Here is a 14,523-nt window from a genome sequence, read left to right as displayed (position 1 = left end):
GAGAGCAAGCAAGCATGGGGAGGGGGAGGAGCAAAGGGAAAGAAAGAGAATCCTCAAGCAGACTCCATGCTGAGTGTGAAGCCCATCGAGAGACTTGATCTCACAACTCGAGATCATGACCTGAGCCAAAGTCAAGAGTCAGACACCCAACTGAATGCACCACCTACGTGCCTCCATAGGAAGAAGTTTTAAAAAGCTAATTAGCATAAGAAGTGTTCAAAACCTTACAAATCAAGAAAGGCAAATTAACACAATAACAAGGTAGAGTTTCACGTGCACTAGACTGGTAAAATCCAAAAGCTGGGTGAAGCTGAGCAAGGTGGGGTGCAGGAGCTGAAAACTATGCACACAGTGTGCCGTGTACTGGGCAGCAGATTCAAGAACTAGGTGCAGTCCTGGGCCAAGGCAAATACCAACTGACCCTCTGACCTAGCGGGCCTGTTCCTGGTTGTAGCCCAAGGTACACGTACACAAGAGGACACGTACACAGATGGGATCAGGCAGTGTGGCATCCATTCCCAGGAAGGTGGAGGGGAAGGTGGTAAATGCACATGGTCCCACATGGATTGCTGTGTAACAGACCACCCCCCCACACACACTGGCTTAACCACAACAGCAGTCATTTACTTTGCTTGTGAATCTTCCATTTGGGCAGGATTCAGTGGGGACAGCCTATCTGCATCCCAGCATCAGCTGGGTCAGCTTCCAGGTTGGGTGACCCACATCAGGAGTTGGAATCCTCTAGAGCTTTGTCCACATGTCTACAGTAGATGCTTGTCACCTAGGACCTCAGTCAAGACTCAGGACTCAGAACTACATTCTAGGACAGAATGTGAGGCCTGCATTAGTTTCCTCTGGCTGCCATAACACAATGCCACAAACTGTGTCACATAAAACCAGAGAAATTTATTAAAGTTCTATAACCCAGAAGTCTGAATTCCAGATGCTGATGGGACCATACTCCCTCAAAGTACTAGAGCAGAATCCTTGCTTCCCTCATCCACCTTCCTGGTCCTTGCAATCCTTGGCTGGTAACTGTAGGCAGGCCCCCAATCTCTGCCTCCATCACCACAGACCTTCTCCCCTAAACTCTCATAACACCACCAGAGGTATTGGATTTAGGGCCCATCTTAATTCAGCATGACTTCAACTTGATTATGTCTACAAAAAAACTTTTTCTAAATAAGCTCATATTCCCAGGATCTAGGGGGACATGGACTTGGGGGACATTATTTAGTCTAGTGCAAGTTCTCTCCATGTGGCTTCCAGCTCTCCCCCAATATGATGGCTAGATTCCCAGAGCAAACATCTCAACGAGGTATTTTAATGACTTATCCTGGGAAGCCAAACAATGTCACCTTCATTCTACAGGTGGAAGCAGGTGCAAAGACCTGCCCAGGTTCACATGTCACACCGGGAAGAGCCACGTACACGCCCTAGAGTAGAAGCAACAGTTGGGAGCAATATCCCAGAGTCTCACACGGCAACAGAGACAGATGGTAAACACGTACTGAGTGCAGAACATCAGCTACATAGAGTTGAGGACACGATTTTGCACGCTCTGCCAGAATCTGCACCAAGAATGCAGCTGCAACCAGTTAACAGTTCTCTTCGTTGGGGGAGCGGGGGCTGTGGCGTGGCCTCAGATGATCCATTCCAGAGGCCTCGCATCTGAAGACCACCACGAATTCAGTGGTGAAGGTTAAGCTCAACCCTTCTGCGTACAAGCAAAAGAGGACCAGAAGTTAACTGTGTCCTCAGGGTTGGTGAGGCCCTAGGGCAGGGTTCAGGACACAGTAAGTGAAATACCTCCACGTTGAGTGCAGGCCAGCAACATGTGTCAAGGAGATCACCAGCTCGGTCACAATATTTTCCTAAACGTCCCATCCGAAATATCTCAAGACGCACCTGCAGGGCACTGCCCAGACAGGTCCGATATCCATAGAGCGGCCTGGAGAGGTCAGGGGCCCAGAAATCAAGGAACAGAGCCTGCCCAGGGACGAAGGTCTCAGAAGACGACCTTCCTTGCCTTGAGCAGGGCCCCCCAAGGACTAAATCTCTCCCATCCATCCTCCGCCCAGGTGGGCTTAGCGCACGGGTCAGGCACCTGGAAGCGAGGCTGGCCTAGTTAGGAAGGGTTTTCCCTCGCCCCCCCTCCCGCCTCAGGGACCCCCAGATGATGTTGTCAGGGAGCAGGAAGCTGAGCCCACAGAGGGACCCGGAGGCCGCTCCACCCACCTGAGGCTGCTGGGTTCCCCTCCCGTGCGCGCGAGCAGTACCCGCTTCCGCCGTGGCCCGCGCGGCCAGGCCCCAGCTCGGAGGGAGGGGCTGCGGCACGCACCGCTCCTCCAGCGCCCACCGCGCGCCCGCCCGCGGCCGGCCCAGGACCCGCCAGGAGCTGCCCGGGTGCGGCGGCCGGGCCGGCGTGGGAGGCGGCGGCAGATGCCCCGCGGGCGGCCCGAGGCCCCGCCGGCCCCCGCCCGGCCCCCGCCCCTTGAGCGGAGGGGCGGAGGGGCGGAGCCCGGCACCAGCCCCGTCCCCGAGCGTCACGGCCCAGACCGATGGGCGGAGCCGCGGGCGGCGGAAGAGCACGGCCGCCGGGAGGTCCGCGCCGAGAGGCGGGGGACGGGGCTCCGCCGGGGACGACAGGTAGAGCGGCCCCTCGGCGAGGCCCGGCGCACGACCCGGCGGGCGAGGCGGGGGTCCGCGTCCCCGAGGGGCACCCAGCTGGCGGGGCGGGCCCGGGAGGGGGGCTCCGCTGCGAGGCCTCCCGCTGTTGGGGGCCATGTGGATGCGGGGCGGGGGCCCCGGGGGGCGCGCAGCCGGCGGGCCCCGGGCTCTGCTCCCTGACGCCGGACCCCCGCCCGCCAGCATGGGCAGCAGCTCGCTGTCCGAGGACTACCGTCTGTGCCTGGAGCGCGAGCTGCGGCGTGGGCGCGCGGGCGTGTGCGGGGACCCGTCGCTGCGCGCGGTGCTGTGGCAGATCCTGGTGGAGGACTTCGATCTGCACGGGGCGCTGCAGGACGACGCGCTGGCGCTGCTCTCCGACGGGCTGTGGGGCCGCGCCGACCTGGCCCCCGCGCTGCGCGGCCTGGCCCGCGCCTTCGAGCTGCTGGAGCTGGCCGCTGTGCATCTGTACCTGTTGCCCTGGAGGAAGGAGTTCACCACCATCAAGGTAGGGCGCGGGCCCGAGGGGGTAGAGGCTGCCGTGGGCAACCGGGCATTGCGGGTGTCCCCGGAGCCGGTGGGTCTCGCGGGGCGCAGCGTGCCCGCGGGGGAGGGGGTTCTGGGTGCTTTGGCGCAGCTCTTGGCCAAGGTCCCCCTGGGCACTCCTGCAGCTGAAAACATGGTGTGGGTGGAGGCTACCCACCCTGGGTGCCTGCCTCCCAAGGAGACCCTTGTTCCTCAAAGCTTGAATCGCTGCCCTCCCTCAAAGTGGCCTCACAGCCCCTGTGGCACAGAACTCCTAGGACAGGTGCACGGGACGGACGAGAGGTTCCATGGTCACCCATCCTTCCATAATCCCATTTACAGAGAAGGGCGATAGGTGGGTGTGTTCCCTACGAAGTCCCTAAAGGCTGGAGACTCTGCAGACCCTCGGGGTCTGGATGGGTCTCCCCTGTGGGTGAGCTGTTGGCCTGCAGGAGGGGGCAGGCATTTGGCCCTCAAAGCTAATTTGGAAGAGTAGAAAGGTGCTGATGTCATTGGGCACGTGGGCGAGTCCACCTCCACTGGTTGCCATGGCAGCAGCACTCTCTCTTTCGCGCTCGCGCTCTCTCTCTCTCTCTCCCCCTCTCTCCCTTTCTCCATCCTTCCCTCTCTCCCTCTCCCCCCACCCTCCTCTCCTCCACTCCTCTGTCTCAAGAGGTGTGCTCTGGAGCCTACTGCCTCATGGGGACACCTGCTTGTCAGAGGTTCTAGGACTTTTCATTCAGATAACAGGGCAAGAAAAGCACCATAAAGGGCCAGGCCCATGGGAAGCCAAGAACAGGACAGACAGGCTGATGGGCTTCAGTGTTGGTGGGGATCTGGTTCTGCTTCCTCTTGGCTGTGTGACTTTGTGCAAGTTAGTTACTTAATCGCTCTGAAGCCTCGTCCTCGTCTGTGAAACAGACACAAGAAGAGTCCAGTCCAAGGTCTGTTGTGAGGGTGAAGGCAAAACCCTGAGTATAGTGCTTGCACACAGTAGTGGTCAGTCCGCAGGAGGTATCGTCATCAGCTATAAGCAGAGGAATGCTGGCAGGATCCCAGAGTTACAGAATTTTAGAACTGGGGGGAGACACAGGATCATCATCCTGAAACCCTCCTAGTTCCTCACAACTGCAGCCTAGAAAGCACTTTCCCCTCTGGCATCCCTGGGCTCTCAAACCAGATGCACATTAGAGCCTCCAAAAAAACATGGGATGTTTCATCTACGTGATGGAATGCTACACAGTTGGAAAAAATGAACGGCTAACCCTTTGTCCCAACGGGGGCAAGCTCTCCAGAACAGGAAGTGGGAAGGTGGAGTTCAGAACGTTGTTGGGGAAGCTACCTGATTGAAGCAGATAAGCACCCTTATTTGTGTGACCAAATCTCAGCCAAGCCCCAGGGGTGACAGGAGATGGAGGACACCGTGGGGAAAGTGAGATTTCTTACCGTAGGAGCTCTTTATTTTGTTCTGATTTACTCACTGGGCCTGCCCCAGCTACAAAAATGGGTCTCTGGTTCTGAGCGTGGTTGTTGAGAAGCCCTTCTGAAGGAAGTGTGAGCATAGCCCGGAACAGCCTGGTTCTGGGGCGTGGCCACCGCCAGGACAGAGCCTGAGTGTGGGTCAGGTCTGCGGGAGTTGGGCTGCTGACCAGGACCCTCCTCTGCAGACCTTTTCAGGAGGCTATGTGCACGTGCTGAAGGGTGCCCTCTCAGAGGACCTCCTCATACAGAGCTTCCAGAAGATGGGTTATGTGCCCAGGGACAACCACCGCCTGATGATGGCTGCCCTGCCACCTGCCTGCCAACTGGTTCAAGTGGCTCTGGGCTGCTTTGCCCTTCGGCTGGAGTGTGAGATCCTGGGCGAGGTGCTCGCACAGCTGGGCACCAGCGTGCTGCCAGCTGAGGAGCTGCTGCAGGCACGGCGGGCCAGCGCAGATGTGGCCTCCTGTGTGGCCTGGCTGCAGCAGCGGCTGGCCCGGGAAGAAGAGCCGCCGCCTCTGCCCCCTCGGGGCTCCCCCACAGTCTACCAGACCCAGCTGGACCTATACCGGGACCTGCAGGAGGATGAGGGCTCAGAGGAGGCCAGCCTGTACGGCGGGCCCTCCCCAGGCCCCGATTCACCACCCCCGGAGCTGGCCTGCCAACCTCTGCTCTGGGAACAGAGCGCCAAACTGTGGGGTGCCAGGGGCGGGGCCTGGGAGCCTCTGGGGGATGCTGAGGTGCTGCCGCAGGCCAGCAGCCCACCCTATGGGGCCATGGAGGAGGAGCTGGAGCTGGAGCGGGAGCCTTCCGCCTTCTCCTTCCTCTCCTTGCGACGAGAGCTGCTAAGTCAGCCTGGAGCTGCAGCTGTTACCAAAGCCCCAGGAAGCCCTGGGCGGGCCAGCCCCCAGCTGGTGCATGGGCCCAGCCCCCAGGCCCTGGGCTACCAGGCACATAGCTGCCTAGCTCCGGGTGCCCTGCCTGCCCTCTGCTGTGACACCTGTCGCCAGCTGCACGCTGCCCATTGTGGCAGCCTGCCCACCTGCCGTCCAGGCCACGCGCTTCGTGCATTGCTCAGTGATACACAACGGCGACTTTGGCTACAGCGTGCACAGGTGGACTCCCTGCTCTATGACGGGACCGGGGCCCAACCTTAGGCCCAGCCAGGCCCTGAGTCAAAGGCCTTCCAGAGACAGTTTCTGTGGTGCTTCTCTGGACCTCATCACTCTTCGGGCCTAAGCCTCTGGCCACCCTGCCCCTTGGGGACTCCTGGGCACAGCTCAGTGGGGTCCAGCCTCCCACAGAAAGCTCCTGCCTTGGGATGGCCAACTCCCTACCCCCTGCACCTAGCATCCAGGCCCATATCCAGACATGCTCGATGGAGGTGTCTCCCCACGAGGCCTGTACTATGAAGAGCCCTCTCTTTTTTTTCACTCCTCCCATCCCACTCTAGGGACCCAGCACTCAGCCTGGAACTCTTGACCTGATCCCTACAGCTGTGCTTCAGAACGTGTTGCCTCCCTCCAAGTGTCCAGGGGAGATTCTCCTCACAGGGGTGTCCCTGGGGGCCCTGCCAGGTACATGGCTGGCCTAGCCCCTTGCCTGTGGGTGTCCTAAGCCAGGGCTGAACAGGCCGAGGGCTGCCTTGGAACCAGCCCATATGCCCTGCTTACAGCTGAACTGGAAAGTTTGGCCCACAAACAGAGAAGACATGATCTGATCTCAAAGCAGAGTGAGGAAGCTCCCAAGAAGTCCAGAGAATAGGCAGCAGGAAGTAGGAGGTGGGGAGCTAGTGGACGGGCTGTGTCACTCCCCTTCCGAGTAGAGTGTCAGGCTTCTGAGCAGTCAGCACCCCAGGAGCCACCCTGGAGCTGGCTTTCTGCTGTATAGGCTCTGGAAGGCAGGGTGGGAGGCCATGCTTTTCACCAGAGGACTCTTCCCCAGATCCAGTAGTAAAGAAGTAGCCAGGCTTGTAGGCAGCCACCTAAGGTGGAGCCCCTTTCTCGGGGGGGGGGGGGTCCTGGAACTGTTCACCCCCTGGACCACAGGGGACAGGTGCCCATGTTCTATGCTGGCCCCTCTTCACTGGGCACGCTGCCCTAGACCATCTAGTCCACTTCCTGTTCTCCCCAGGACTCAGAGAACCACCATATCACATAAATCAGGACGTTAAAGTTCATTAAAGGACGCAGACCCTGCTTATGCCTGTTAGAAAATCTTTTTTATCTGACTCCCATCCTCTCCCCTCTGGGCCTCAGTGTGAGAGCAGGGGCAGGGCTTGGACCCCAGTCCATCAGGTGGGATGTGACCCACACTCGATCTCTCCTTCCCATCCTGAGTGCTGCCAGCCCTAACTGGGGTCTGAGGGGGCTGTTCACCACAGCCTCTTGCTGACCCGGACAGACCCTGGTGCTTCGGAGGTGGGGGTGGGAGGGGCACAGGCGATCATGGGGGTCTGCTCGTCCCAAGCTAGCAATGCTCACTGAACTGGGCCCAGTGGGCATTTCCCCCTGGAAAGTGAGGGTGAGAGTTACCGGCTGAGGACATGACAGCAGGTACCCAGTATGAGAGTGCCAGCCCTTCAGGGTGTCCCCCTCCCCACTCTTCTGGGGAAGGGGTGTAATCAGCAGGAGCAGCAGGTGGCTCTCAACCAAGGGAGGAGCAGAGGTCAGCAGCCCTGCAAGCCTGGACTGCAAAGGCGTTCCCAGTCCATGGCTGTCCATCGCAGACCTCCTGCCAACTTGTCACGGCTTACAGCGCTTGCTCTGGCCCTCAGATGTGGCCAGGATGGCCCGCTTGTTGCGGTGGTGGGGGAAGGTGGGCATGAGCTCTGGCTCACAAGCTGCAGGGAGGGAGCTATTCAGCACTAGGCAGGCAGGGGGATGGGGGAGGAGTGTGTTTTGGGTCTGAGAACCCCACTCTGCATGCATGAGGGGCCCTTAGGTTTCATCTCCCTCCGCTCCCCCCAGAGAACAGTGTGTGGCCCATGAGCACCTGCCTCCCTAGGGACCCCCACACCACCCCCACAGGGGCTGGAGGTGTCCTGTGAGACTGTGCCCCCACCCCCCACCCTAGGCGAGACGGCTACATGACAAGCACCCTGCAGAGCTGAGTGGGGTTGGGGGCTGTCTGGGAGACTCACGCAGTGGCTTCTCCTTGAAGTATGAGCTGTCCAAGCCATCTCTGGCTGTGGCCCTGAAGAGGAGGCCTCAGCGTGAGCAGGACAGCAGGTGTCACCCAGGCTGGTCACCCTCACACCCACCCAGCTCCGTGGCCTCTGATTCAAGGTTCCAGACAAAAAGTGCTGAGTGGCAAGAAGGGGGCTGGGGCCCGGAAACAGATAGGAAACTCAGAATGGGCTCCATGAGCCAGGTAGGCAGGAACCGCCCAGACTAGGTGCCTGGTCCTCTGTGCCCATGTCTGTAGCAGCGTGGTCAGGGTTCTGAAAATCTCTCTTTCAAGGGCTCAGGTCAGAGGGGTCCCGTCCCCACTCCTGCCTGCAGGCCAGGTCACAGCACCTTTTCTTAGGGTCATACATGAAGAGGAAGTTGAGCAGGCGCAGGCCGGCCTCTGAGAGCCACGGGAATTTGTGTTTGAGGTTGTTGTAGGGCTGCTTCCTCAGGCTGTACTGGCCCACCAGCGGCAGCCTGGAGAAACCCTGCAGGAAGCAAGACTTGAAGCTGCAGGGGCTGGCCCAGGCAGGGGGCAGGACGAGGGCAGAGACCAAGCACTCACTGGCCAGATGTTCTCACTGGGCGTCCCCAGCAGCTGTACGATCAGGTCCACCTGGTGGATCTCGGAAGTGCCGGGGAGAAGGGGCTTGTGGGCCAGCAGCTCTGCCAGGATGCAGCCCATGGCCCTGCAGAGAACGGGCCTTACCTCACACACCTGCTCGCTGTGGCCACCTCAGCTGAGGGCAAGTGCTGCCCAACACACATCTCATGAGCTGGGGTCAGGATAAGGTGGAGCTTGGGAGCTCATGATGGGACATGACCCGGTCCCAGAGGACCTTTCTTCTGTGGAAGCCATGTTCTCATGCTTCCTCTTGGGATTCCAGGCTTCAGCCCAACCCCCATCCACTCCCCATCCCCCAGGGGCTAGGAGGCTGGCAAAGACTCCAGCCCTGCTGCTGCTCCAGCCAGCCCCCATGGGACCTACCCCAGCCCTTCCCCTGGGCCCTGGGAGCTGTGTTTGCTTCTTACCACATGTCGATGCTGGTGGTCTGCGTGCTGGTTCCCAAAAGCAGTTCAGGGGCTCGGTACCTGCAAGGAGAAGTACTTCCTCTTGCACCCTGCAGGTAAGCTGAGCCTCCACCAGCCTTCCTGAGCACCCGAGATAGCTCGGGCTCCAGGACCACCAAGCCCAGCTCAGATCGCCTCTTCCTCTCAGCATTGCTGAGTGGCTCCTGGGGGTTTCCTGTCAGCCCATCCTACAGATGGGGTTGGTAGATGGACAGCAGAAGATGAATGATCTCAATGTCCTATTCTTAACCACAATCCTGTTCTGCTCCTTAAAAAATTAAGTGAGAAATAATTACACAAAGCTGCATACGCCACCCCACTCCTGCCAAAGTCTGAGGCACGACCTCCCCTTGGGATGGGCTTGGAAGTAGGCTGGGCATCTGGGATGGGCTTGGATGTAGGCTGGGCATCTGGCTGCCTTAGGCAGGGTGGTCCCCCAGGCCGTGCGTGCTGTCATTCTTGTGCCCTGAAGTTTCAGGCAGCTGTCTCAGATCCAGGCTCTATGAGGAGCCTCAGGGTCCTTCCACTGCTTCCACACAATCGACCCCCCCAAACTTCCTCCCCACTGAGGGACTCACCAGAGTGTGACCACCTTGGGGGTCATTGGCTTCATGGGAATGCTGTAGGCCCGGGCCAGGCCGAAATCCGCTGTGACAAAGGCAGAGGGGCAGGAGAGGCAGCCTGTCACCAAATGGCGGCCACCTTGTCTGCTGTGTGGGCACCAGGGTGCTGGCAAGGCCTGAGCCACCCCCCACCCAAGGGGGCACTCCCAGAGACACGTCCCACAGAGAGGCACCCCACACCCACCTGTCTTCACACAGCCCTTATCAGTCATGAGCAGGTTGGACACCTTCAGGTCCCTGTGACAGGAAGGGAACATCAGTGGTTCCCAAGACGCGAGCCCTATGGGGCAGCCAGGCTGTCTCCATCACAGGCATCAGAAGGCCAAGCCGCAGTTGGCAGTGCCAGAGCTCTCAGTACCTTTCTCAGGAAGTGGCAGAGCCTGGCCTCAAGCCCAGGCCTAACTTCCAGTCCCATGCCTGTTCGCCACCCAGGGCTGCATCAGCTGCCCCGCGACACACGAAGCCATGGCTTGCACACAACTGCCCTGAGCCGGAAAGGTCCCCCACTCTGTCTGCCTCCGGGAGGGACCTGTCCACTGTAGGACTTCTCATAGCCTTGACTACACACACATTGCCAGCCCTTAACAGCAAGGTGGGGGGACGTGGGTGCTGTGTGGGCCTGGATCCTGCCCCAAGGGACAGTTTTGCACTGACGCCTGGTCCTCTCCAGCAGTCAGTACTGGCAGTCACTCTTCCCATATGTCTCGAGGTGCCTCCTACCTGTGGATAATGAAGTTCTGGTGCAGGTACTGAAGGCCTCGGAGCACTTGTAGCACAATGCATTTGACCTATGCCAAGGGCAGGAAGTGTCAGTTAGGGTGAGATGTGCACAGCACAAACAAGCTACACAAGAACCTGGGATGGTGCCTTTGCTCCAGGGCCCCCAGCCTTGTACCTGGGCCTCAGAGAAGGGTGTCGGCATATTCTCCAGAAGGCTGGCCAGATCTTGCTCACAGTAACCCATCACCAGAAAGATGCTAGAAGAAGAAGGGGAAGACACATGCTACCTTCCACATCACCCCAGGTAGGCCAAAGGCACCTCCTAGGGTTGCAGGAAGGATGAGCTGGATAGGCAAGGCAGGCTCAGTAGGGTCCTGTGCAGAGGACCAGCAGACAGCCTACCTCTCCAGGTGGGTTCCCACAACCACTTCCTTCAGCTCCACGATATTGGGATGGCGAAGGCGAAGGAGCAGTGTGATCTCTCGAAGGCTGCTGATGGGGACCCCTGCGAGCAGACATGGCCTCAGCAACCTCCATCCCTGCACACAGGGACCCTGCAGCCAGCTGGCCTGCTCAGTGAGCCCGACCCCTACTACTGTCAGGGCTCTGCCCACCTGAACCCTTCCTTTGTTCAATGATACAAAGCAGTGACTCCCTGTACTGACTACTGTGTATGACAGGGGTCCACTGTGAGGCCCTGCCTGCATGGACACCCAGGGAGGTGCTAGGACTAGAAATCAGGGGTGTGTGGAGGCACACCCTGTGCAATTAGGCAAGGAGGGCTGGCGGGAGGGGTGACGGCTGGGCTGAGACAGAAGACAGGTCACTCACCAGAGAAAGAAGATCAAGTGCACAAGGTACAGAGGAGCTAAGACCCAGAGCATGGGGCAGGAGGACAGGACAGGCAGGGCCAGGCTAGAGCCTCCCAGAAACAGGTCCCCCTTAACCCTCACACAGATGCTCTCAGCACTGGGGGTTCGGGCTAGAGGAAGCCTTAGAAAACTGGCACCTTTCCACCCCTCCCACTGTGAGCTCACCATCCTTCTCCTTGTCCATCCGTACCTTCTTCAGGGCAACAATCTCATCTGTCAGGGTGTCCCGGGCCCGATCTGAAAGGAAAACTCATCCATGATGGACTCTTACTTAAGCCCGCATCACACACCCCTGTGCCTTGTAGGGGCCTCATTCTGAACTCTGTGGAGCCCCTTTCTCTTCTTCTTTGATAACTGGATGCCCAGGGACATAAGGGCAAGCAGCACTCCCAGCCCTACCAGACACAGGCTCTCTGGGGAGCACAGGATGCTGGTTAGAACAAGCTCCCCCTAAATTCTCCTCCTTAGAGTCAGTACACAGGCCACTGCTTTGCCCTCTGTTTACCATGTTCTAATACCAAGTAAGATACGTTAGTTAGGAAAAAACCCTGTTTTGTGCAAACGAGGCTCCTCGAAGCACTGTGCTAATAATGCACAGAGTTTCCAAATCTTCATGGGTATGAGTGCATACCAAGGTCACAGCCACTACAAGCTGCAGCCCTGACTGCTTTTGGAAGTCCTAGGTTTTGCTATAACAATTATCTCCACTTGCAACCACTCTGGCAATCTGACACTTACAACACAGCATGAAATTTTGTAAGTACACCATGGATGAGAGTTCACTTGTACATTTGCCCTGGCCCTAAAGCAATAGCTGTTAACTCCCTTCCAGTCCTGACATAGCCACTGCTGGGACAGTCCCCTGAGCCCCAGGGCTCCCATCTCAGTCACTCACACACGATGCCATAGGTGCCTTCCCCGATGCGGTTCAGCTTCTCGAACTCCTTCACACTCCGGCATCGTCCCAGCTGAAAGACAGAAGTGCTGGCAGTGCAAGGATTGGGCAGCTAAAGGGACAACTAAAGATAAGTATTTCACACTTAATTTGTACCAAGTTGCTCACTCATGTTTTGCTCGCCAAAGATAACCACACACTTGGGCTTTTCAGAGGAAAAAGAGAGACGATGTTACTGGGCCATCAGACCCTCTCAATGCTATTTCACAGACACCCTTTTCCCTTCCAAACCCATGGTCCAGAGGGATGCTGTCTAAAAACAATAACCACAGGCCACATATGGTTAAAACTAATTAAATTAAAATTTCATTTCCTCAACTGCCATGTGTGTAGCGCTCCACAGTTCCACAGGGCTCATGGTAACCATACTGGATGACTCAAAAAGCAACATTTCTTTTTTGTTTCTTCTAAGTAAATTCCATACCCAATGTAGAGCTTGAACTCATAGAGCTTGAACTCATAATTCCAAGATCAAGAGTCCAGAGAAAGAAAACATTTTCACCATCACAGGAAAACTACTGAGGAGCACCAGTCTAAACTATGCCCTGAAAATAGACAAAACTTCCATCAAACACAGTGGAAACGCTTCTGTGGCAGAGACTGTCCCAACATCCACATGGTATTTCTTAGAATTAGACAACACTGCCCAGTGGCACATGGCCACTCAGCTGGTGGCCGCATTTCCCAGACTCCCTGCAGCTAGGTATGTCCATTTGAATAAATTTTGGCCAATAGGATGTGAGCAGAAAGGACAAGGGCTTCAAGAAAGAGGACTTCCTGATGAAATAAAGATGTTGCTGCCTGCTCCTTTTTGCTCCTGAAGCGGGGTGAGATTTGAATGAGCTACAAGTGGATCTACAAGACAGATAACTTGAGTGCCTGGCCTCACCTTGTGGAAATTCCCAGCCTCTCTTGGAAATGTCAGGGAAGAGAGAAATAAAGTCCTTTTTTTTTTTTTTTTTTTTTGGAGAGAGAGAAAATGTGCACGCACAGGGCCAGAGGGAGAGGCAGCGGGAGAGGGATAGAGAATTTTGAGCAGGCTCCGTGTCCAGCCCAGAGCTGAGCTCCATCCCAGGACACTGAGGTCACGACCTGAGCTGCAATCAAGAGCTGGACACTTAACTGACTGAGCCACCCAGGAGCCCCTAAAGTCCTGTACTTGAGCCACTGTATTTTGGGGTTCAGTTCTAGCTGAAAGCCTATGCCCTAATAAATCTTAATAATGCAATACATTTGTGGGTACACTGAATGAGCATGTCTCCTTGGTTCAAAGTCTAACAGCTGCTCTCCCGCCCTGCTGCCTCTGGTCTCTTCCTACCACCCACGGAAGCAGGTCAGAATCCTCTGCACTGAGCCTTTCCACGATCTGGCCTCAGCTTTCTCTTCCCACCGGTTCTTCCTCACATTCTCTCTCCAGGGGAACCTCTGGGTGCTTCCTATTCATACTCCTGCCATTGCATATGTAGGGCATGCCACCCCTCCTTGTCTCTGCGCGTCAAAATCCCAGTCCCACTTACTAGCCCAGCAAAAATGCCACCCTTTCTACAAATATCCTTTACAAACATTTCCCTCAGCTGAACACAATTCTTCCTCTGAAATCCTGATAGGTTGCTGGCCTGAAGATGCCCCTGGGTTGCGCTCATCTGGGCCCTGGGCTCCGGGGCTGCAGCGCACCGGGAGCACGGTGAGCACCGGCTGGGTATCAGCGTGGCCAGGGGACTGCTTGGGGGCCCTTGGCACCCCCTCCGCCGCCGCGCCTTCCTGATCCCTCCTGGTCTCCCAGGGCGCCCAGACCGTATGCCTAGCTGCCGTCTCCACACTCTCCGCTGCACTTTCCCCATCTTTCTGACGGGCCCCTGAAGGACTCCACGACAGTAACACAAGCAAGGTCTCGCGCCAGCAACGCCAACGGAAGCTGACGGGTGGGGCGCCGCCCGATCCACCCAAACCCAGGGGCACCACGCCGGCCAGTCTTCCCCCAGGGAAATCCCCTCCCGACAGGCGGGGCCCCCAGGTCATCCGCCCCGGAGCCTGCTCTTCCGGAGGGCGCTGCGGGACAGCGGCGGAGAACTGCAGCCCCTCGGAGGACAGCCCGCCCCCCCAGGGCAGTCTTCCCCTGGGACGCCCGCCGCCGGATTCCGCGCCGGCCGTGAGGAACTCTGGGACTGTCGTTCCCACCCGCGTCGGAAACCTCAACGATTTAGCGCGACACTAAGCGACTCCCGGGCGTTCCGGATCCGCCCTGCCAACGGCAGAACTACCCCGAGCGGTCTCCCGTCGCACCCTGTGTTCCGGAGGCACCGTGAAGAAGCCGTCCTTACGGATACATTTCAGACGGATCTGCTCCGACTCTGACTCGGTGTCCCCCATGCCGAGCGCAGACCACCCCTCACACCCCTTCGCTTCCTGTGTGCGCAGGCGCAGACGACGTTCTTCCGCGC

The 14,523-nt window shown here is 57.9% G+C and overlaps 2 protein-coding genes and 1 long non-coding RNA gene across 5 annotated transcripts; 1 reads left to right on the top strand and 2 right to left on the bottom strand.

Moving 5' to 3' along the window:
* Positions 1-886: 886 nt before the first annotated feature.
* LOC129496786 (uncharacterized) lies at positions 887-2,118 on the bottom strand. Its single transcript, XR_008661843.1, has 2 exons — positions 1,810-2,118; positions 887-1,717 (listed from the first exon to the last, which is right to left on the bottom strand). It is a non-coding gene; the product is annotated as an uncharacterized LOC129496786 (long non-coding RNA).
* A 463-nt stretch (positions 2,119-2,581) lies between these two features.
* On the top strand, positions 2,582-6,869 carry SPATA2L (spermatogenesis associated 2 like). 2 transcript variants are annotated; one of them, XM_055305069.1, is made up of 3 exons: positions 2,582-2,649; positions 2,872-3,175; positions 4,860-6,869. In XM_055305069.1, exons 2-3 carry the CDS (start codon positions 2,873-2,875, stop codon positions 5,826-5,828), a joined length of 1,272 nt encoding a protein of 423 aa, XP_055161044.1. In that variant the 5' UTR covers positions 2,582-2,649; position 2,872; the 3' UTR covers positions 5,829-6,869. The 2 variants fall into 2 exon arrangements, with proteins under 2 accessions (XP_055161044.1, XP_055161043.1); XM_055305068.1 differs by lacking the exon at positions 2,582-2,649 and having other exon boundaries at positions 2,672-3,175.
* Positions 6,833-14,522, bottom strand: CDK10 (cyclin dependent kinase 10). 2 transcript variants are annotated; one of them, XM_055305070.1, is made up of 13 exons: positions 14,366-14,522; positions 12,023-12,095; positions 11,293-11,364; positions 10,658-10,760; positions 10,431-10,512; positions 10,256-10,323; positions 9,720-9,772; positions 9,491-9,560; positions 8,874-8,933; positions 8,407-8,530; positions 8,190-8,329; positions 7,814-7,866; positions 6,833-7,513 (listed from the first exon to the last, which is right to left on the bottom strand). In XM_055305070.1, the coding sequence occupies exons 1-13, from the start codon at positions 14,450-14,452 to the stop codon at positions 7,416-7,418; spliced, it is 1,083 nt and encodes a 360-aa protein (XP_055161045.1). In that variant the 5' UTR covers positions 14,453-14,522; the 3' UTR covers positions 6,833-7,415. The 2 variants fall into 2 exon arrangements, with proteins under 2 accessions (XP_055161045.1, XP_055161046.1); XM_055305071.1 differs by lacking the exon at positions 14,366-14,522 and adding an exon at positions 12,972-13,289.
* Position 14,523: the final 1 nt, after the last annotated feature.

Source organism: Nyctereutes procyonoides, unplaced genomic scaffold (genome assembly GCF_905146905.1).
Source record: "Nyctereutes procyonoides isolate TBG_1078 unplaced genomic scaffold, NYPRO_anot_genome, whole genome shotgun sequence".
Classification (NCBI taxonomy): Eukaryota; Metazoa; Chordata; class Mammalia; order Carnivora; family Canidae; genus Nyctereutes; species Nyctereutes procyonoides.
This window is presented reverse-complemented; position numbering and strand designations above follow the sequence as displayed.